This window comes from Kogia breviceps, chromosome 15 (assembly GCF_026419965.1).
Source record: "Kogia breviceps isolate mKogBre1 chromosome 15, mKogBre1 haplotype 1, whole genome shotgun sequence".
Taxonomy (NCBI): Eukaryota; Metazoa; Chordata; class Mammalia; order Artiodactyla; family Physeteridae; genus Kogia; species Kogia breviceps.
Window position 1 is genome coordinate 74,604,210 of NC_081324.1, and position 23,332 is coordinate 74,627,541.

Consider the following 23,332-nt stretch of genomic DNA (forward strand, 5'->3'; position numbering starts at 1 on the left):
CAAGCATGAGCTTTAGGATTCTGAATTTGAATTCCAGCTCTACCACTTCTGTGTGACCCTGGGAAATTTACTGAACCTCTCAGTTTCCCCATGTGTAAAGTGGAGATAATAAAAGTTACCTACTTTATACAGTTATTATGAAGATTAAATGAGTTAAAATATATCACGGATCTGCTTTTTTTTTTTTTTTCTTTTTTCCTGTAAAGGTTTTATTGTGGCTGCTGCTTTCCTCACGGCGGCCAGGACACTCCTCAGCTCCTCTTTCTTCCTCTTGGCACAGATGTATGTCCCCACCCTTTTCTGTATGAACTTGAGGGCCTGCTTGTTCTTGGAGACCCTGGCATGCCGCTCCATGGCATGCAGCTCCTAAGGGGCAAAGCCACACACCTTTGGATCACATCTTGCAGGGCTGTGCCTCAGCTTGCTCATGTTCTTTGTCACCTGGTGGCCCTTGTTGAGGCCCACGGCCATGGGGCAGCAAGGAGCCATGGCGGCTGCTCTTCAATGGCTGCCATGGCAGAAGCGCCTAGCTGCCATTATTGACATAACTTTCTTACCCACTTTCCAACAGAAAATTCTAGCACTGTCTCTCAAGTTCCTTTTGCTTATTCCCATCACCCTAGTAATCCAGATTCTCATCACGCCTGACTTGAGCTATAATCTAAACTGTACTCTTTGCTTCTTTTCTATTTTCTATTGTTCTGTCCTGCACACCAACAAAATGGTCTTCTCCAAATCTCTTTTTAATTGTATTTACCATGCATATGCCTTTCCCCTATATGGCCACTTACATGAATAATAGCCATTTTTCATGACTTAAACTCAAAACTTCATGAAGTCTCTCCCCTCTACCCCACTCAACAATGACCCTTTCTTCCTCTGATTCTGCAGTACTTACATCTGCTCCCCATGGTTCAGAAAGTGATACAGCATTGTATATCATTTTCTAGTTGTTTCACACACCTGCATCATTTCTCCCAACCAGACTATGAGCTCCTCAAGGCAAGCTCCACTTTTCCCACTCACTGAGTAGCCACCACAGTGACCAATGTGGAACAGGACATAGAAGAAATTTAAGCATTTATTTATTTGTTGGTCTAAAATAGAATCACTGGGTAAGCTATAGCCTCATGAAAAAAATGGCACCGTAAAGGCCTGTTTTAATCAAATGGGGCTAATTGAGTTGAGTGGAAAAAACCATGCCAAGAAGACTAAAAAAGAGTTTCAGATGATTAATGGTCAATAAAAAGACAACCCAATTTTAAAAGGGACAAAGGATTTGAATAGACATTTCTCCAAAGAACATATACAAATGGCCAATCAGCACAAGAAAAGATGTTCAACATTATTAGTTATTAGGGAAATGCAAATCAAAACCACAATGAGATACCACTTCATACCCACTATGGAGTACAGCTATTAAAAAAAAAAAAGAAAAATAACAAATGTCAGAGAGGATGTGGAAAAATTGCAGCCATTGCTAATGAGACTCTAAAATGGTACAGCCACTCTGGAAAACTGTTTAGCAGTCCCTCCGAAGCTTAAACATACAGGTACCACATGACCCAGAATTCTACTCCTACACATATACCCAAGAGAAATGACAACATGTCTATGCAAAAACTTGTACATGAATGTTCATAGCAGCATTATTCAAAACAGTCAAAAAGCAGAAACTCAAAAGTCAATGGATTATATTCATACAATCAAGTATGATTTGGCCATAAAAAGAAATGAAGTAATGATTTGTACTACAACATGGGTGAACCTTGGAAACATTATGCTTAAAAAAAAAAAAGCCAGTCACAAAAGCACATACATTGTATAATTCCATATATTTGAAAAGTCCAGAATAGGTAACTCCATAGAGTCAGAAAGTAGATTGGTAGATGCCAGGGGCTGGGGAAAGGCGGGGATAAAGGGAGTGATTGCTAATGGGTATGGGGTATCTTTTTGGAGTGATGGAAATAGATAGATAGAATTAGATAGAAGATATTAGATAGATAGATACAGATATCTATAGATAGATAGATTTAGATATTTAGATATTAGATATTTAGATAGATAGATAGATAGACTTAGATATCTATCTAAATAGAATTAGATTGTGGTGATGGTTGGACAACTCTGAATATATAAAAAACCACTGAACTGTATACTTTAAAGGGGTAATATGTAAGTTATAACTCAATAAAGCTGTTATTTTTTTTTTTTTTAAAGAGAGTAGTAAATTTACATCATTTACCCGAGGGCTAAAGGGGGCATCCTGGTCACATGTTAGGGAAAACAGGCTGTTGAGAAAAAGTCTAACCCATTTGATTCTAAAAGAAAAACAGAAGACTTCCCTGGTGGCGCAGTGGTTAAGACTCTGCGCTCCCAATGCAGGGGGCCCGGGTTCGATCCCTAGTCAGGGAACTAGATGTTGTATGCATGTCACAACTAAGGAGCTGGTGAGCTGCAACTCAGAAGCCTGTGAGCCACAACTAAGGAGCCCGCCTGCTGCAACTAAGGAGCCCACTGACTACAACTAAGGATCCTGCTGGCCGCAACTAAGGAGCCAGCTAGCGGCAACTAAGGAGCCAGCCAGCGGCAACTAAGGAGCACGCCTGCTGCAACCAAGACCTGGTGCAACCAAATAAAGAAAATAAATATTTAAATAAATTAATTTTTAAAAAGTAAAGACAGAAGAGTTTTGGAGTTGTTATGAGTATCTAAATCCCAAAAACCTGCCACTACTTGAAATGGCCTAAAAGTTAAGTTGATACTAGATAAATGGTTTTATTTAAGCTGCTGCGGTTAAATTTACATCTGCAGGTTAAAGTTTGGGTAAGAAATGCTTTTTTTTTTTTCAGTATGCACGCCTCTCACTGTTGTGGCCTCTCCCCTTGCAGAGCACAGGTTCCAGACGCACAGGCTCAGCGGCCATGGCTCACCGGCCCAGCCACTCCGCAGCATGTGGGATCTTCCCGGACCGGGGCACAAACCCATGTCCCCTGCATCAGCAGGCAGACTCTCAACCACTGCGCCACCAGGGAAGCCCAGAAATGCTTTTTTAAACATCTAAATGTGAAATTTAATCCTTCAATGGAATTACTGTAAGCAAGTTATTTTAAAAAGGCAGAATATGAAATTTTGGGAAATGAAAATAAGTAAACTGATTTTAAAACATTTTAATTTTATGTGCCTAAACAAATTTTAAGGAAAAAAAGGAATGTTAAAAAAAAGGTGCTACCATATATAAAAGGAATTTTTGGGGTTTGTTTTTGTTTTTAGAAATACTCTAACATACTTTATTGCATACGATCACCAAACAATGGTGTGAGATACTATTAGCCTTTTACTTTTTACAGATGGGAAAACTGAGGCTCAGAGGGGTTAAATGATGTCCCTAAGGTAAGAAATACAGAAAATGGCAATGTAAAAGGAACATTTTTTTATTCTATATTATTTTCTCTTTTTTTAAATTGATTTATTTTTATTTAATTAATTAATTTATTTTTTGGCTGAGTTGGGTCTTTGCTGCTGCCCAAGGGCTTTTCTCTGGTTGCGGAGAGCAGGGGCTACTCTTCGTTGCAGTGCGAAGGCTTCTCATTGTGGTGGCTTCTCTTGTTATGAAGCATTGGCTCTAGGCACATGAGTTTCTGTAGTTGTGGTACACAGGCTCAGTAGTTGTGGCTCGCAGGCTCTAGAGCACAGGCTCAGTAGTTGTGGCACACGGGCTTAGGTGCTCCGTGGCATGTGGGATCTTCCCGGACCAGGGTTTGAACCTGTGTCCCCTACATTGGCAGGTAGATTCTTAACCACTGCACCACCAGGGAAGCCCTATATTATTTTCAATTTAACTATTTGTCCACTCTGAAGCCAAAATCACATTGCTTTAATTACTATAGTATGCCTCCCTCTTTTATAAAAATATATGTACACTTATATCCCCATATTCCCTCCCTCTTGTGTCTCCCTCCCACCCTCCCTATCCCACCCCTCTAGGTGGTCACAAAGCACTGAGTTGATCTTCCTGTGCTATGTGGCAGCACACGTATAGCTGATTCACTTTGTTATACAGCAGAAACTAACACAACATTGTAAAGCAATTATACTCCAATAAAGATGTTAAAAAAAGAAATACATTAAAAATATATATGTACACTTAACATTAATGAATTTTTGCATATATTATTTTGTATCATATACATTTTTATGTGTCCTAAAATGGAGGTATTTCACAGACTTATTTTCATAGCTCTCCAGTGGGTAGAGTTCTTGCAGTGTCAGTAAATAAAGTGGCAACTTTATTTATTATTTTATTTTATTTTATTATTATTTTATTATTATATTTTATTTCCTAAAATCTTCCTGACCTCATTATTATTTCTAGTAATTTTACAGGACAATAGTTTTCAGAAGTGTACTGTTATACCACCTTCAAAAGTTCTATTTTTAATTCCTCCTAGCCTATAACTATACTGATAAAGTTTTTTGTTGTTATTGAAGAGCATCTGTAAACAGAGCAAGTGTAAAATCACTATTAGGAAAAACCTTAAATTTCAAAGTTAGAGACAAATTGGGAAAAGAGCCACAAATAAAGTTCACTTACTTTTTAAAGACGACAAACCACTTGTTCCACCAAAAAGAGACCGGGTAGCAGAGCTGCCTGATCCCCCTGGAGGTGGGACCAGCATCACCAAGTATGTACCACAGGTGTAAATGGGCGTCTTCCGAAGCATTTTTAGAGGAAGCCCACAGCTAGTATTTGCTGGTAAAAAGGAATGAAAATGGTGAGCAGAAATAGTTGACACACAGATTAATTTGATTACCAAACCAAATTAGAGTATAACAAAGGGGCCCCAAATTCTAACAAGAATATACTCAGACTCAAAAAATAGAGCAAAAAATAATAAGCTAAGGGAAAAATAATGAGCTTCTGTCTCCACAGCCTGGTCCCAAGCCTCCTGGTTACATGATCTGAACATTTCTCAAAGGTGTTCCCAGTATTCAATATGTCCTTATGTCTTTTAAAAATCTTTCAATGGACTTGAAGACACAGGGAGGGGGAATGGTAAGCTGGGACAAAGTGAGAGAGTGGTATGGACATATACACACCACCAAATGTAAAATCGATAGCTAGTGTGAAGCAGCACATAGCACAGGGAGATCAGCTCGGTGCTTTGTGACCACCTAGAGGGGTGGGAGGGAGATGCAAGAGGGAAGAGATATGGGGATATATGTATATGTATGGCTGATTCACTTTGTTATAATGCAGAAACTAACACACCATTGTAGAGCAATTATACTCCAATAAAGATGTTTAAATAAATAAATAAATAAATAAAAATCTTTCAAAAGAATGAACCCTCACATGGACTAAATCTCAAAATAAAAGAAGAATCCTACTGTTCATGCTTCCCCCTAGGAAACTCCGCTCCAGTAGAGATCTTTTCATTTTACATAGAACAAATTGTTAACAGGTTTGTCACATTACATTCATTATAAACAGCTCTGAACATGGAATCTACCAGAAATTTCAACCCATAACTAGTTAATAAAAGCTTTCACAATGTGTATCACAAAATAATTTTATGTCTGCAGAATTTATAACCCATGATATATATATATTTTTTTAGGGTCAGTGACATACACTGTCATTAGGAAAATAATTATTGTATCTAATCAAGAGGTATAAAATGTACTTTAATTTCCCTTAGTCACTGGCAGATCTGAAAATGTAGGGTGAATTTAACAATTTTCTATATATTAGTCCAGTGAAGACTGACTACGGCAACAGAAAGTCAGAGTGTTTTACCTAGGAAGCTGTCAAGGTATAAAATATGACCGCCTACATGGACATAAAATTATCTTTAGATGGTTTAGATTAGAAAAATTAGACACGTGAAACCTAATCTGTCATTTGCTTTGAATGCCTGTGGTTCTAAAAAGGTCCATTTTTTAAAATTCCAAGCTGCCAACAAGTATATTCTTCATTTAGGACATAAATCCAGTAGCATAAATTTCCATAAGTAAGAAAGCCAAAAGGGGCAACGACCGAAAAACTAGCAACTTTGTGAGCATAACCACACAAAGAGCATAACCACATAATCGTGGTTTTCACCAAGATGTTTTTAATATACATACTCTTATTAACGTGGTAATAGGTATTAGTTTATCACAGAATAAAAAATCCTAGGGCCTCTGAATGTTGAATTAATTGTCAAAAGTCCACTTAGCCTATAACGGGTGAATTTTTATGTAGCAACCTCAGGTTAAATGAATACATAGAGAATATGCATAAAAGTATGAGTGAGATCACATGTTTAGAGTACAGATACCAGTTTTCACAGGATTCTAAATATACCCTTGCCTTCTGAGTCCACTTTCTGATATCACCCATGTTTTCTTATGTAACAAACATTCTTTTAGTATTTCTATTGTGCAGGATAGTATTCAATTTTCTCCCAAGGGACAAACCCAGATCAAGCCTTCAGCTTGTCAGGAAAATGTTTATTTAGGTAATAGGACTGTCCTCTACAAACTATTTCCTATAATTCAAATTATCCACATACCCAAGTTATAACAACTATTAATAAATTCCCTACTTACAATTGATACAATAGAGACCTGTGGAAGTAAAATAATATCCTTAAATTCTAATATGGACTAATAAGTATTTAAAATTTGATAGTCTCACAATGAATTAATGACAAATATTTTCTCTTCCTAACATTTCAATATATAAAAGGATTAAAGCATAAAACTGCATTAAATTCATTAAACATATATTAATTCAGATTCATTTTTCTATACATGGCTCTTTTTCTAGCCTGATCTTTTACTACAGGTCATGATTTGTTATAAATTCATGTAGTTGATATGTAATATGAAAACTCCTCAAGAATAATGGTTCTTGACTTTGGGGGGGTCATAAATGATCTTGAAAATCTGATAAAAATTATGATGATACATATGTTATTTAAAACTTTGGGAGAGCACGTTTATGAACCTCTGAAAGGCTTATCCCTGTTAAGAATTCCTGCTTTAAAAGTACAGAACAGTGTATTTAGAAGGCTACTTTTTATTGAGAAAAGAAGGACAATGAAAATACATAAATTTGTCTTTCTAAATTAATTTAATTTCTCTTTGCATAAAAAAATTCTGCCAGGATAAACAAAAACTAATAAATAGAGCTACCTATAGGGGGTAGGGTGGGGCAAATACTGAATATACCAGGACACAAGAGTAAGATTTCTCTGCATATACCTTTTATATTGTTTTCACTTTCAAACTCTGTAAACATACGATCTATTTTCAAATATTAAAGTGCAAACACTAAATGCCAAATTCCAGAAAAAGCAACCTCTGTTGTGGAAGGTTTGCCTCTTATTTTCTTGGTCAAGAATGTATTTAGAAAAACTAAAAACAGAACTACCATATGACCCAGAAATCCCACTACTGGGCATATACCCTGAGAAAACCATAATTCAAAAAGAGTCATGTACCACAATATTCATTGCAGCACTAGTTACAATAGCCAGGATGTGGAAGCAACCTAAGTGTCCAGCAACAGATGAATGGATAAAGAAGATGTGGCACATATATACAATGGAATATTACTCAGCCATAAAAAGAAATGAAATTGAGTTATTTGTAGTGAGCTGGATGGACCTAGAGTCCATCATACAGAGTGAAGTAAGTCAGAAAGAGAAAAACATGTACCATATGCTAACACATATATATGGAATCTAAAACAAACAGGTTCTGAAGAAGCTAGCGGCAGGACAGGAATAAAGACGCAGACATAGAGAATGGACTTAAGGACACAGGGGAGGGGGGAGGGGTAAGCTGGGACGAAGTGTGAGAGTGGCATGGACATATATACACTACCAAATGTAAAACAGATAGCTAGTAGGAAGCAGCTGCATAGCACAGGGAGATCAGTTCGGTGCTTTGTGACCACCTAGAGGGGTGGGATAGGGAGGGTGGGAGGGAGATGCAAGAGGGAGGGGATATGGGGATATATGTATACATATAGCTGATTCACTTTGTTACACAGCAGAAACTAACACAACATTGTAAAACAATTATATTCCAATAAAGATGTTTAAAAAAAAGAATGTATTTAGTGAAGATGATGCTAAATGTGAGTTTTTTTACATTCATGAAGCAGATGCTAAACGTGAAAACAGTTTATACTAAAAGTAATGATAAGGTATTTACAATTAAACACAGAGCTGCTTTAAATTATTACAGATTCATGCTAATTCATGTCCACAGCCAACAGTATGTATTAGCTTAGAATAAAAAAAAATGAAAAATGACTGGAAGGGCATTTAAAACGGTGAACTATGTAAAGCAAAGTGCTTTGTATGGCACACTGTAAGTGCTCAATAACAAGTATTGCCTGAATTCCACAGGCAGCATGCACTAATCACAAGCTGAATGAATCAAAACATGAAAAGGCATGGAGGAGTCCTAAAGGCATATTACTAAGTGAAAGAAGCCAATATGAAAAGGCTACATTCTGTATAAATCCAATTACATGACATTCCGGAAAAGGCAAAACTATGAAGACAATAAAAAGATCAGTGGTGGCCAGGGCTTGGGGGGTGGAGAGGGATGAACAGGTAGAGCACAGAGGATTTTTAAGGCAATAAATGCACTGTATATGATGCCATAATAATGCACACATGTCATTATGCATTTGTCCAAACCCACAGAATGTACAAGACCAAGAGTGAACCCTAAGGTGAACTATGGACTCTGGGTGATTATGATGTGTCAGGGTGGGTTCTGGTGGTTCTCTGGTGGGGATGTTGATAATAAGGGAGGCTGTGCATGTGTGGGGGCAGGAGGTAGACGAGAAATCTGCACCTTCCTTTACTTTTGCTACGAACCTAAAACTGTTCTAAAAAATAAGGTCTTAAAAATAAATATAGTTGAATGGAGCTGTACAAGGTAAACATGAAAAGCGAAGGGCAGCCTACCTGCCTGGTCCTCTTTCAGGGTGTTGGAGATGGTGGAGCCGGTAAGGGCAGCCAGCGTTGCGGATGGCGAGGCTCGGTAGCGTGAAAGTCTGCTCAGAAGCATCTCATTAATGCTTTTTGCAGACTCACCCTCTTTTCTCATTAGAATTGTGCGTTCCTGAAGCGGGCTGGCTACAAATACACCATTTTCAACCTAATATTTAAAGAAAAAGAGGTCCTTAAATGATAACTGTTTCCATTCATTTAGCAAATTTCTACTTGAGAAGTGTATTATTGTCATCTGGTTACTCAAAAACATTTCCCAAAATTGTACCTGAGTACGTGTATACCTCAAAACCTAACTGCTCTACAGAAACTGAGAACAAAAGGAAGCCTATGAGAAGTTTGAGAGCTTTCTTTCATTTTTCATAATAGCCCAGATTTTAAAAGTAATGAGTTAAGTTTAATAGGTTCTATGAAAGGCTGTTGATTAAAATTCCTTATATTGAATTCCACAGGCAGCTCTCACTAATTACAAACTTCTGACAGGTAGAAGTAAGATGAAAGGAAAACAAATCAATCAGATCTTGATTTACCATTAAGTACAACTATGAGGATAATGCCTTCTTGAAATATAATTAGTGGCTAAAATCCAAACTCTGTACTAACAGCAGTCAACACTAGCCCCAGCTGCTCGGGTATTGGCAGAGCAATCATGGAGAAAGGGAGACTTTGTCTGCTAAAAATATATGCCAGCTTCAACTGGATCCTTGCTGGTACTTGGCAGTTCTTCCTTCATCACTTGATTACTCCCCAGCAAAATCTCTGGAGTGGTGATTCCAAAATTCCTTCACCAAGTTTTGAGCTTGGCTTTAAGCAGACCACCTGGCTTTCTTTATTGCTAAAAAGATCCAGACCACTTACTATAAGCTGCTCCCACTCATCTCTCTTCCCACTCAAGAATCTTTGTATCCAGCCTCATTTATTCCTTTCCTCTTAATCCAGAGGAAGAAGCACTGCACCTCATGTTATTTAAGGAAGAAGCACTCTGCCTCCTCTCTAACGGCTCCCTCAGTTATCTCCCATCTGACCCTTCACGCTCAACGTCTCCCTCTCTGATTTCCTGGTGTCAAATATTCACAGGCCTCTGAGATCTTAAACAAAACCTTGGTAGCCCATTGCAATACCGTCCCTCTTCTCCACTCCCACTCGCTGTCAAATGTCTCAAATATATCTCATGCAGCCTCTGTACCCACTGCCCCCTCCAGGCCCAGGCTCCTGGATCTGGCTGCAGTCTCAGAAACAGATGCCGCTAGTGAAGGTGGGCAGGACTAGAGATAAGAGAGAACAGGAGTATAAAGCAGCAAGGCTTCCAGAAGCAAATAAAAAAGCAAAAAAGAAGTGCAACGTGAAAGGGTGGTAGCAGAGAAGAGGCAAGAGAAAGAGAGCAAATTGAGGAGCACAGCCAGGCAAGGTTCCCAGAGGGGCTGGACCTGGTGGGGGGAGGCTTTTACAAGACATTCACAAATGGTAAGGGAATGAGTTTCTTAGAGAGTTCGAAATGCTGTTTCTACTTCCTCCCCTCTGCTTTTTAACACTTTGCAGCTACTTAACTCAGCTCGCTCTAACAAGTGGACATTCTTGATGGGCCGAGAGTAACCTAAAACCAAAATCAACCTTTTTCTTGACCTCCGTGTAGGTTGTGCCACAGCTGCCAGAACTCTTAAGGTTGTCCTTCCTCAGTCTCGGTGGTAGAACACAATCCCAGTTTGTTTCTTTTTAACGTGAACACTTACCTATGTGTAAGGGACTCTTCTAATGAGCAAAGCCAAGATAGTTCCTGCCCTCCTTGTTCTCCTCTTATTTGCTGGTTCCCATCTCCACTTACCTAAATGGGAGTTTGCTTAGAGTTAGACCCAGCCTCCGGTGTCTAAGACCTCTGCCTGGAACACTCTGTCCCTAGATCCTCCTATGTGTGGCTGGTTCCTTCCCATCATTTGGGTCTCAGGTAAAATGCCACCACCTCAAAGAGGCCTTCTATGATTACCAACCTAAAGAGGAATCTCCCCCACCCACCCACCCACCCCCCACAAGCCAGAGAACATCACCCAGTTTTATATGCACAGCATTTACCATTCTCTGAAATTATTTTACTCATTAATTCATTTATTGTTTGACCTTCTACCTTCCCCACCACAACTGACTATTGGCTCCCCAAGAGCTGGGATCCTGCCTGCCTTGTTCACCAAATATTTCTAGCACTCAGAGGCACGCAGTAAATACTTGAAGCTTTGCTGGGTAAACAAATCGGTGCCCTGGCCCAAATCCAATCCCATCTCTCCGAGGTGGCTCCCACATTTCTATATACAGACCCAGCCATGATACTGAGATCTAGTGCCGCTTCTCCAACTGCCTCCCACTCCCCAGCATTTTGACTGGAGCAGCCTGCTGTCGCCTAAAATTTAACACGTCCACATCTTACCATGTCATTTTACCCAACCCACCCCAGCTAAATTACCCTTTACCAAGTATAGCTCTAGTTATGTTGCACAACTCTAAATATGACCCTTCAAAGGCATCCAGATAAAAATCAATCACTTGGCATTCAAAAGCATTACCCAGACTAGCTCTATGAGAAAAACAACAGATAACTTAAGAAAAAAAATTATATCATTGTGTTCAAGTACTTTGAAAATACTGAAAAGAAAACCTGATAAAGTGCCTGTGAGAAGCAAGGAGGACTGGGCTTTGGTGTCCAAGTGGTAAATCTGGGAACCTCTGTACTTAGCTAAGAAGCTCTTTGGGATGAAAAAGCTATTACTGATTTAGAAAGGAGGGGAAGAGCCTGGGAGGAGTAAGAAGCAGCACAGAGTTAGTAACAATGAGAAGCTTCCCTCTGGCTCCCTTCCTGGTCCAAGCCACCACCTCAAGCCCGATGACCATCCAGCCTCTCAATTGGTCTCCCCGTTTCCACTTTGACCCCATATGCTTTACTCTCCACACACCAGCCAATGATTTATTTACAAATGTAAATAAAACCGTCTCCTTCCCTGTTTGAAACCCTGCAGCAGCTTCCCAACACACTTATAATAAAATCCAACCTACTGGTAAGGTCCACGGGGTCCAATATCCACTGATCTCCCGGCTGGCCTGCCTCTGCTCCCCCCTTCTCACCACACTTTCAGCCGCAGTGCCTTCTGTCACCCTTCCAAAATGCCTGTATGCTAGGCCTGTACTTGCTGATCTCTATCCCTCTTCCTGGACTGGACTAGCTCTGGTTTGCCTGAGACTGTCCTGGTTTTAGCACTGAAAAGCCCCATGTCCCAAGAAATCTCTCAGGCCCAGGCCAATGGGGATGGTTGGTTGCTCTCTCTGGCAGGATGGATGGCTGCTTCTCATCATTCTCGTCTCAGTTCAAATGTCCTTCCTTAGAATGGCCCTATCTGCCAGGCAAACTGGAGCGGCTCCCCACCTCCACGCCCCCTCACTCTCTATCACATTATCCTGTTTTATTTTCTCCCCAGCATTTATCACTTGCTGAAATTATTTTGTTCTTGTTGTTTCCTTTCTTACTCATTCCCCACACTCTAACGTAAGCACCCTGAAAACAAAGGCTTATTACCCTGCTACCCAGACAAGGCACTGGATTAACACAGGATGAATGAAGGGCATCTCAATCAGCCAGATCATAATTTAAAGGAAATAATAAACCCATCAGGTGAAGGGGGAGAGGGACCTCATGTGTCCGTTACTATACTGACTATATGTTTAGGAAGAGACATAAACAAGACAAAATAGGAGTCAAATTGTCACTGAATCTGTCTAAAGAAGGCCTGTATGCAGAAAATTATAAGACACTGATGAAAGAAATTAAAGATGATACAAATAGATGAAGAGATATACCATGTTCTTGGATTGGTAGAATCAACATTGTGAAAATGACTATACTACCCAAAGCAATCTACAGATTCAATGCATTCCCTATCAAACTACCAGTGGCATTTCACAGAACTAGAACAAATTTCACAATTTGTATGGAAACACAAAAGACCCCGAATAGCCAAAGCAATCTTGAGAAAGAAAAAGGGAGCTGGAGGAATCAGGCTCCCTGACTTCAGACTATACCACAAAGCTACAGTAATCAAGACAATATGGTACTGGCACAAAAACAGAAATATAGATCAATGGAACAGGATAGAAAGCCCAGAGATAAAGCCACGCACATATGGTCATCTTATCTTTGGTAAAGTAGGCAAGAATATAGAGTGGAGAAAAGACAACCTCTTCAATAAGTGGTGCTGGGAAAACTGGACAGCTACATGTAAAAGTATGAAATTAGAACACTTCCTAACACCATACACAAAAATAAACTCAAAATGGATCAAAGACCTAAATGTAAGGCCAGACACTATCAAACTCTTAGAGGAAAACATAGGCAGAACACTCTATGACATAAATCACAGCAAGATCTTTTTTGACCCACCTCCTAGGGAAATGGAAATAAAAACAAAAATAAACAAATGGGACCTAATGAAACTTAAAAGCTTTTGCACAGCAAAGGAAACCATAAACAAGACGAAAAGACAACCCTCAGAATGGGAGAAAATATTTGCAAATGAAGCAACTGACAAAGGATTAATCTCCAAAATTTACAAGCAGCTCATGCAGCTCAGTAACAAAAAAACAAACAACCCAATCCAAAAATAGGCAGAAGACCTAAACAGACATTTCTCCAAAGAAGATATACAGGTTTCCAACAAACACATGAAAGAATACTCAACATCATTAATCATTAGAGAAATGCAAATCAAAACTACAATGAGACATCATCTCACACTGATCAGAATGGCCATCATCAAAAAAATCTAGAAACAATAAATGCTGGAGAGGGTGTGGAGAAAAGGGGACTCTCTTGCACTGTTTGGTGGGAATGTAAATTGATAGAGCCACTATGGAGAACAGTATGGAGGTTCCTTAAAAAACTACAAATAGAACTACCATACAACCCAGCAATCCCACTACTGGGCATATACCCTGAGAAAAGCATAATTCAAAAAGTCATGTTAAAAAAAAAAAAAAAAAAAAGGATATAAAAGTAGGAGGTGGCACAGTGGTTGAGAGTCCGCCTGCCGATGCAAGGGACATGGGTTCGTGCCCCTGTCCGGGAAGATCCCACATGCCGTGGAGCGGCTGGGCCCGTGAGCCATGGCTGCTGAGCCTGTGCGTCCAGAGCCTGTGCTCCGCAACGGGAGAGGCTACAACAGTGAGAGGCCCGCATACCGCAAAAAAAAAAAAAAAAAAAAAAAAATTAAAAAGAATCATGTACCAAAATGTTCATTGCAGCTCTATGTACAATAGCCAGGACATGGAAGCAACCTAAGTGTCCATCAGCAGATGAATGGATAAACAAGATGTGGCACATATATACAATGGAATATTACTCAGCTATAAAAAGAAGCAAAATTGAGTTATTTGTAGTGAGGTGGATGGACCTGGAGTCTGTCATACATCAGAAGGAGAAAAACAAATACTGTATGCTAACACATATATATGGAATCTAAGAAAAAAAAATGTCATGAAGAGCCTAGGGGTAGGACGGGAATAAAACGCAGACCTACTAGAGCATGGACTGTAAGCTGTGACGAAGTGAGAGAGTGGCATGGACATATATACACTACCAAACGTAGGGTGGATAGCTAGTAGGAAGCAGCCGCATGGCACAGGGAGATCAGCTAGGTGGTTTGTGACCACTTAGAGGTGTGGGATAGGGAGGCTGGGAGGGAGGGAGACGCAAGAGGGAAGAGATATGGGAACATATGTATATGTATAACTGATTCACTTTGTTGTAAAGCAGAAACTAACACACCATTGTAAAGCAATTATACTCCAATAAAAATATTTAAAAAAAAATCCCTGTCCCAGAGCTGACATTCTAGGCAAGGTAGACAGTCAATAAGTAAGCAAATAAAGTGGCAGTAATAAGAGCCACACAAAAAAAAGCAAGGTAAAAGGGATAAGGAGGGACAGGATTATATTTTACATAAAATAATTTATAAAGAATGGTCAGAAAGGTCTTTCTGATAAGGTGATATTTGAGCAGAGACCTAAAAAAAGTGAGAATAAGCCATTTGGTTATCTGTGCGATGACAATGCAGCACAAAGGTCCAGAGGGGGGAGCACATTCAGTGTGTTTGTATGTCAGCAAGTTGGCCAGGTGTAGCTAGAGTGGGGTGAGAGGGTACCCAAATCACACAGTACCTTTACAGAGGTGAATGGGATTTGGGAGACACTCTGAAGGTAAAGCAGACAGCATATGATGACTGGACATGGAATTTGGGAAGGAAAGAAAGAGGAGTAGAGAGGGGCACCAAAGGTCTTTGGCCAGCACTGAAAGGACACAGATGCCATGAACTGAAATGGGAAAGCCTGCAGGAGAAGCAGGTCTGGAGTAAAATCAGGAGTTTGGTAAAGGGCATGTTTAGCGTGAGGGAACTATCAGACTTCCAACCGGAAAAGTCTCATATTCTGTGCATATACAAACACCCACCCACATCAATATGCATCTAGAGCTTCAGGGATAGGTTTTGGCTGAGAAGCAAATTTGAGCATTATCTGTACAGAGATGTGTTTCAAGCTACAAGACAGGATGAGATCCACAAGGGAGTAAGAGCAGATAGAGTAGAGAGAAAGGGTCCTGGAAATAGGTCGTGGTGCCCGTGACTGTTGAGAGGTAGGGAAGACAGGGTGGGCAGGAACAAGCAGTGACAGGAGAAGTCCTATGGGTGTCCCAAAGTCCAAGTGAAAACCGTTTCAAGAATGGTGGAGGGGGTGAAACCACATTAAATACAGCTAAAAGGTCAAGTAAAAAGAAAACTCAGTTGCCCTTGAATTGACTATTGTGGAAGTCCCTGATGAACTCGGGAAGAGCTGTTTTGGTGGTGTGATGAGGATACAAGACTGATTGGAGCAGGTTCAAGAGAGAATGGGAGGAAAGAACACAGAACAGTAAAAATAAACTCTTCTAAGCATATTGCTATAAATGGGAGCCAAAGATAGGGGAGTGGAGGCGGGTGTGGGTCAAGGGAGTTGGTTTTGATTTTTCAAGGCTGGATATCCTCTCATGTATTTGTACACTGTGGTAAGTGATCCACTGAGAGAAGAAAGCTGTTATCATAGGAGAAGGACAATTTCAGAGAGAATCTGCGCCTCCCCGCCAGCCACAACTTCTATCACACAGCAGGTAGTGATTACACATAGTGCTCTGAACCTAGCTTTTTGTACTAAACAATATAACTTGGAAATTAATCTACTTCAATCAATGCAGATCTGCCCCATGCTTTTTAATGGCTACACAGTGTTCCCTTCTGTGAAAGTACCATAGGCAGAAAGCCAGATAGATATCTATGTTTACCTTCCCAAGTCAGCATTTTATTTTATTTTTTAAATATTTTTTTTGATGTGGACCATTTTTTTAAAGTCTTTATGGAATTTGTTACAACATTGCTTCTGTTTTATGTTTTTGCTTTTGTGGCCGCAAAGCATGTGGGATCTTAGCTCCCTGACCAGGGATTGAACCCGCACCCCCTGCACTGAAAGGCTAAGTCTTAACCACGGGACCACCAAGTCCCCCAAGTCAGCATCTTAGAAGCTGATAAACTAGTGGCCGGTGATGCTTAAGAATTTTTTATCGTATGATGAAAATTTTCAAAAATGCAAAAATAGTGAATAGTATAGTGAACCTCCATATATCCATCATCCAGATTCAACTATTAACCAGATACGGCCAAATCTGTTTAACCCACCCATCTCTTTTTGCTCAAGCATATTAAAGCATATCCCAGACTTGGGACTGACATATACACACTACTATATATAAAATAGATAACTAATAAGGACCTACTGTATAGCACAGGGAACTCTACTCAATACTTTGTAATGGCCTATATGGGAAAATAATCTAAAAAAGAGTGGATATATGTATATGTATAACTGATTCACTTTGCTGTACACCTGAAACTAACACAACACTGCAAATCAACTATACTCCAGTAAAAATTTTTAAAAATAAATAAAGCATGTCCTAGACATCATGTAATTCCACTTCTGAATACTTTACTACACATCTCTAAAAATATGGACATTTTCTTATATAATCACAATGCCATTATCATACTTTAAAAAGAAGGATAAACCCCTTGGTTTCCTCTAATTCTCATTTTATATTCAAATTCCAAATTGTCACCAAATTTTTTTTTTCTACATTTGGTTTGATTGATTCAGACTCCAAAAGTGACTCAAAGGTTGTTCTTTTAATCTAGAGCAGGCTCCTTCCTCCCCAGCTTTTTATTCCATGCCACGGGCAGAGGCTTTTAGTTGTTCTATTTCCTCCAGGTCAGGGATGGGCTTTTGATTGTATAACTATCTGTCTAAAAATATCTTTATGTTGTCTTTACAACTGATTGATACTTTGGTTGACTACTGACTTCTGGGTTAGAAATTGATTTCCCTCAGAATTTTGAAAGTACTGCCCCATTTTCACATCCAGTAATGCTATTGAACAGCCTGGTGCTTTTCTTATTCTTCATTATTTGTACATGATTTTATTTTATTTCTAGAAGCTTTAGAATCCTCTTTGTTCCTGATAATCTGAAATTTCAAGATGATGTGCCACAGTATGCACATTTTTCACTCACTGTGCCGGATACCTTTTAATCTGGACACCAGTGTCCTTCAATCTGACATTTTTTTTCTATTATTTCTTTGATCATATCTTCCTCTTTATTTTCTGTTCTCGTTTTGGAACTCCTGTTACCAAGACTTTAGATGGATTACTCCTTTATGTCTTTTATCATCTCATATTTACTGTTCTTTATTTGTCCTACTTTCTAGGAGATTTCTTTTTTTTTTTTTTTTTTCCGGTACGCGGGCCTCTCACTGTTGTGGCCTCTCCTGTTGCGGAGCACAGGCTCCGGACGCGCAGGCTCAGCAGCTGTGGCTCTCGGGCCCAGCCGCTCCGCAGCATGTGGGATCTTCCCGGTCCGGGACACGAACCCGTGTCCCCTGCATCGGCAGGCGGATTCTCAACCACTGCGCCACCAGGGAAGCCCCGGAGATTTCTTATCTTTAATCCTTTTATTAATTTGCAAACTCTGACAATCACAGTTTTAAATTCCCAGGAGCTCTTTCTCATTCTGATAGTTCTTTTTTCATGACATCCTGTTCTGCTTTATGAATACAATACCTTCTCATATCTCACAGAGTAGTAAGTGCTTATGAAGTTTTATTTTACTCTATTAGCTGTTTTTCTGATTTCTTTTTCTTATTTTTAGTTTCCGAACTGGAGACTTTCCTTATTTGTCTAGAGATTCTCAGTGGTCTGCTTTAAATTTTTTTAAAGAACTTTTTATTCGGGCAATTTTTAAATGTACACAAAAGAAGAAAGAATAGTATAATTAGCTCCCCATGTACCCATCACCTGGCTTCAATAATTATCACTATTTTGCCAACCTTTTAAAATCTATTCCTCTCTCCCCTCCACACTCATACCTCTCCAAAGTTTTGGGTTTTGTTTGTTTAGGGTTTTTTTTGTGCCTGTCTTTAACAGTTCAGCACTAGTCAGGAATACTATGCACACAGTTGAGGCTTGATTACTGGAAGGCATCACTTGTGGGTGATTCACCGGGGCAGCAAGTCTTTTTCTTAGATGAACCACAATGTCAGTATATTGGGATCAATTTTTCAGGTTTGGTTTGGTTTCTTCATAGAATAAACATCTAGACTTTTGCCGGGGCAGCCAGCATCTGAGCAAAGATGTTGTGCGCACCAGGAAGGGGGATGACAGTTCCTTTTGCAAACTTCAGTCTATACCCCTGTCTCATAATGGCTCTGTATCACACCTTATGCTGCCAATTCTTAAGACTCTCTAAGGTTGGGGGCAGGTGAATCATCTCTTTCTCTTGGGATTCCCCTGAACATATACTTTTAGTTTTGGCTTTGCCCATACTGAAAGACAGGAAGGGACACTACTATCTCCATCTTCTAAGGTTGGGGGACAAGAGATACTACCTAGAGCTGAGGAACAAGTAATAAAAGTTTAACTATAAGTTACAAAGATATTCTCCTCCAAAGAGGAATTAAAATGAATGAAATAAATACATTAGGAAGAAGGAGGAAAGAAAGGAGATGAACTGAGCCAAATGCTCATCTATCACAGCAAAAAACAAAAAGAGCAAAACACACACAGACACACACACACACACACACACACACAAAATATAGGGTTAGTAAACCAAGAAACAGCAATATAAGCCTTTTACTTAGAAATATGAAAGTAGCCACCAGAAGAAGGAAAAGCTGACACCATTAAAGTAACTGTCTATAAGGAACATGCTAGGGATGGGGCAAGAGACTCTCACTTTTCATTATGAGCCTAGATGTGCTACCTGAAGTCTTAATCCATGTACATGTTTTTCTTTGATATAGATATTTTTTAATTTAACAAAAGCATATAAGGGAAAGGGAAATTCTTTGATGTTTTCCCATTATTCTTAGGACAAAGACCTAAATCTTTTAACTAGCTCATTAGGTCTGTTTAAAAACAACTTTTAAAAAAAAGGCATTTCTAACAATTTAATTATGAACACATCTTCTAGTAGTACAATCTCTAGCAGATCAATTCAAAGACTCACTCTGGCTAAGACATTTTATAAGAAAAGATAATGATTTGAGAATACTGAGAAACTAGATAAAAAAAAAAAAAAAAAAAGAATGTACAGTTAAAGGTTACTAGACTGACAGTTAACTGGCAGGATGGATGACTTCTTTCCCAGAACAAGTTTTAACCCCATTAAAGTTTATCAGAAATTGCTTCAGTGTTTTTTTTCTTTCCTTCAGGAATGTTAATTTCTTCCCAGAAGGAGGCTGTAAATTACATTATGTGAAAAAGTTTTGTCACAGACCTGGCTTGGGGCAATTTTTTCTTTACAAGTCTCTACAAATATTATCTAGACCAGTGCTGTCCAACAGAACTTTCTTCAATGATGGAAATGTTCTCTATCTTTGATGTTCAACATGGTAGCCACTAGCCAGCCACATGTGGCTACTGAGGACTTGAAACGGTGGCTAATGCAACTGAGCAACTAAAGTTTTAATTGTATTTAATTCTGATTAATTTAAATAGCCACATGTGGTTACTGGCTATTATATTAGACAGTGCAGATCTGGACCATCATGGTTTCCAGTCTCTCCTTCCCCAAGCTCTTCTCTCTGCACTCAACCACTCTGGCCCGCTGTCATTTCCAATAAAACACATGCCCGCTCCCTCCACAGAGCTTTTCCATTTGTGGTCTCCCTTTCCTACCATGTGCTTTCCTCCCTATTCCCCAACTTCTTCAACTGGTTAGCTACTACTTTTCCTTCACTACCTCAAATTATGTTGTCCACATATCTGTTCACTTGTTTATGGCTAATGTTTGGTCTCTCCACCACCACCACCACCACCACAACTCAACCCACCCACCAGCCAGAATACAAGCTCCATTTGAGCAAGGGTCCTGTCCCCCTTGCCCATCACTGTATTCCCACCACCTAGATACCACCATGCCTGGTTCTCAGTAGATACTTAGCCAATATCTAATGAATGAATGAATGACTGCCTTCTCACAATATCAACTGTCATCTCTCTTGGGGACTCCCAGTATCCTTCTGTAGACCCAATCTTGCTAGTGCAATTCAGTTCCAAATTTCCAACAAGCTTATGAGCATTTCTACTTAAAAGCCCCACTGTCTACACATTAACTATCCTTATCTCCACTCTGTTGCTAGATTAACCTTCAAAAACCTTGCCTTTATTTGTGTCATACAACTCCAAACAAAGAAATCTTCAAAGACATCCAAGAGAAAAGTCAATTTTGAGGCAAGAGTGAATACACTGTACAAGTACTCCAAGTTTCTTAGGTCCTTTGTAAACCAATTATAAAAAGAAAGCAAGTAAAAAATGTCTCTGCAAAGACATAAAATGAGAAAGTGAAACTTACCACAAGTTCAAAAATGTCCATGAAGACAGAATGTCCCTTAGGTGTTTTCTCATTCAAACTGGCAGGAGACCAGATCCAATAGAAGTAAGTACCATCTGAAGAAAGGTGCACGGTGCTCATAGTGCTGCCCACAGGGAGGTGATTGGCTGGCATTGGCACCATCTGGCACACCTGGATATGAAAGGGAGGGAAACTTCATTAGTGTGACATGTAAATTCTGATTCTATCAGTTCATCATGAATGCCATTAAGTCCAAGAAGAGAATTCAATAGGCCTCCTGGTCAAAATAAAACTGACATTTATCTCTAAGAATAATATGTGAAAATGACATGACAGAAAAATAAGAGTTCATACAATGGGCCATGCAATAGATTAAAAGATTCCTGAGATTAATTCAAATTACATTTTAATAGGAAAAAGTATTACTAAACACTTCGAATCTGCTATGCATGCATGTTTAATCAAACATTTATTAAAATCAAAGTTTTTTAGGGGATATGGGGATATATGTATACATATAGCTGATTCACTTTGTTATACAGCAGAAACTAACACAACATTGTAAAGCAATTATACTCCAAGAAAGATGTTAAAAAAAAGAAAAAACCAAAGTTTTAGAGAAACAGTACTTTCTGAAATTCCCTTAGTATATAAATTTAAGGCTTAAGTATATTTAAAGGACAGGAACCCTATCTTATTCATCTTTATATTCCCAGCACCTAATTCAGAGTCTAACTCAGAAATTAATAAATATGGAAGGAAGGAAAAAAGCAAAGGCGAGAAAAAAACAAAAGGGAAAGCAGAGAAGAGGGAGAAGGAGTAAAAAGATGAAGGTACACACAGATCCTAACTTAGCACATGAGGGCTTACTGAAATTCACCACGACCAGCAGGAGGAAAAAGACAAACACCCATTCTCTGTATTAGACATGAAGCATGTGTTTCTAATACTAAACATCTTTCAGTTTCAGTGTAATGAATAAGTTCTGCATATTTCATATTAAATGTGCAGTTACATACTAATTTTTACTGCCAGAGAAAAGCACTTAAAATAAGAGAAAATGAGAATCAAGAGAACTGCTGAGTAGATTGTTGTGTTTTGTTTTGATCCAAGAACAGAAACAGAACTGAAAATCTCCAGATAAAAATAATTAGAGAAGGTCAGGTGCCTTCAGGAGACAGTAAGAATGACCTTCAGTTACTCCATCTCTTTGGGTGAGTCACTAGTTTTCTTAAGGTTACTTTTGACCCCTGAACTCATTTCATATGAACTTTTTTCCAGACTTGTTTTGGCTACCTCAAAAGTTAAAAAAGTCATTTAGTTGCTATAACCACACTTTGAGATTTGTAATGCCAAGAAATCTAGAACGTTGACAGCTACTGAATGGCTTAAGCTACCCACAAATTGTTCCAACGCACCTATCTAGTTAATGAGAACATTGCTTTCTTGGGCAACAAAGTTTTTGCAAAAACACAGAGGATACTGACATTACTTCAAATGTAAACCACGTTCGAAGATTTAACATCCGTTGAAGTCCCCAGGCTATTTCAAATAAATACAGGCAATGTTCTCATCTATCTGCATTACTGATAAGAAATGAAGTTAATTTGGCATCTATTTGTTCATTTTATTCATCTAACAATTTTTGAGGGCTTCCATTGTGGTGCAGTGGTTAAGAATCCGCCTGCCAGTGCATGGGACACGGGTTCGAGCCCTGGTCCAGGAAGATCCCACATACCGCAGAGCAACTAAGCCCGTGCGCCACAACTAATGAGCCTGCGCTCTAGAGCCCGTGAGCCACAACTACCAAGCTCGCGTGCTGCAACTACTGAAGCCTGCGCATCTAGAGCCCATGCTCCGCAACAAGAGAAGCCACTGCAATGAGAAGCCTGTGCTCCACAATGAAGAGTAGCCCCCCTTTGCCGCAGCTAGAGAAAGCCCACGCGCAGCAACAAAAACCCAACGCAGCCAAAAAATAAAATAAATAAAATTTTTTAAAAAAAAACAATTTTTGAGCACCTCCTATGTGCTCTGCAGATGCAAAGGTGAGCAAGACTCAGTTCCTGTTCTCCAGGAAAGGCACAGTTGAGTGACAGACAAGAAAAGATGTAACATCCCACTTAAGTCCTGGATGGGACAACTCTCAGGGCACTCACTCCACAGATGGTAACTCTAACCATTCAGTTTGACTTTGGTCGAAAGGCAGAAAGTTGTAGTATAAAGAGCTCAAACTCTAGAGCGGATGGGTTCAAGTTCTCATGCTGCCATTACTGTGTGGCAAGATACTTAACCTCTCTAAGCTCACTCCTTCATTGAAGGACAAACACTTATTGAGGGCTTACA

General features: G+C 39.3%; 1 protein-coding gene and 1 pseudogene across 5 annotated transcripts in view; both read right to left on the reverse strand.

Annotated features, from left to right (window-relative positions):
• The window catches only part of HECTD4 (HECT domain E3 ubiquitin protein ligase 4), a 190,698-nt gene that overhangs the window by 108,126 nt on the left and 59,240 nt on the right, over window positions 1-23,332 (reverse strand). For all 5 annotated transcript variants that reach the window (XM_059040502.2, XM_059040500.2, XM_059040501.2 and 2 more), the window contains exons 7-9: window positions 20,990-21,160; window positions 8,976-9,168; window positions 4,595-4,753 (exon numbers count right to left, since the gene is read on the reverse strand). In XM_059040502.2, coding sequence (XP_058896485.1) covers window positions 4,595-4,753; window positions 8,976-9,168; window positions 20,990-21,160 — 523 coding nt within the window. The remainder of the gene's footprint in view (window positions 1-4,594; window positions 4,754-8,975; window positions 9,169-20,989; window positions 21,161-23,332) is intronic.
• Window positions 154-489, reverse strand: LOC136792736 (large ribosomal subunit protein eL36-like; annotated as a pseudogene).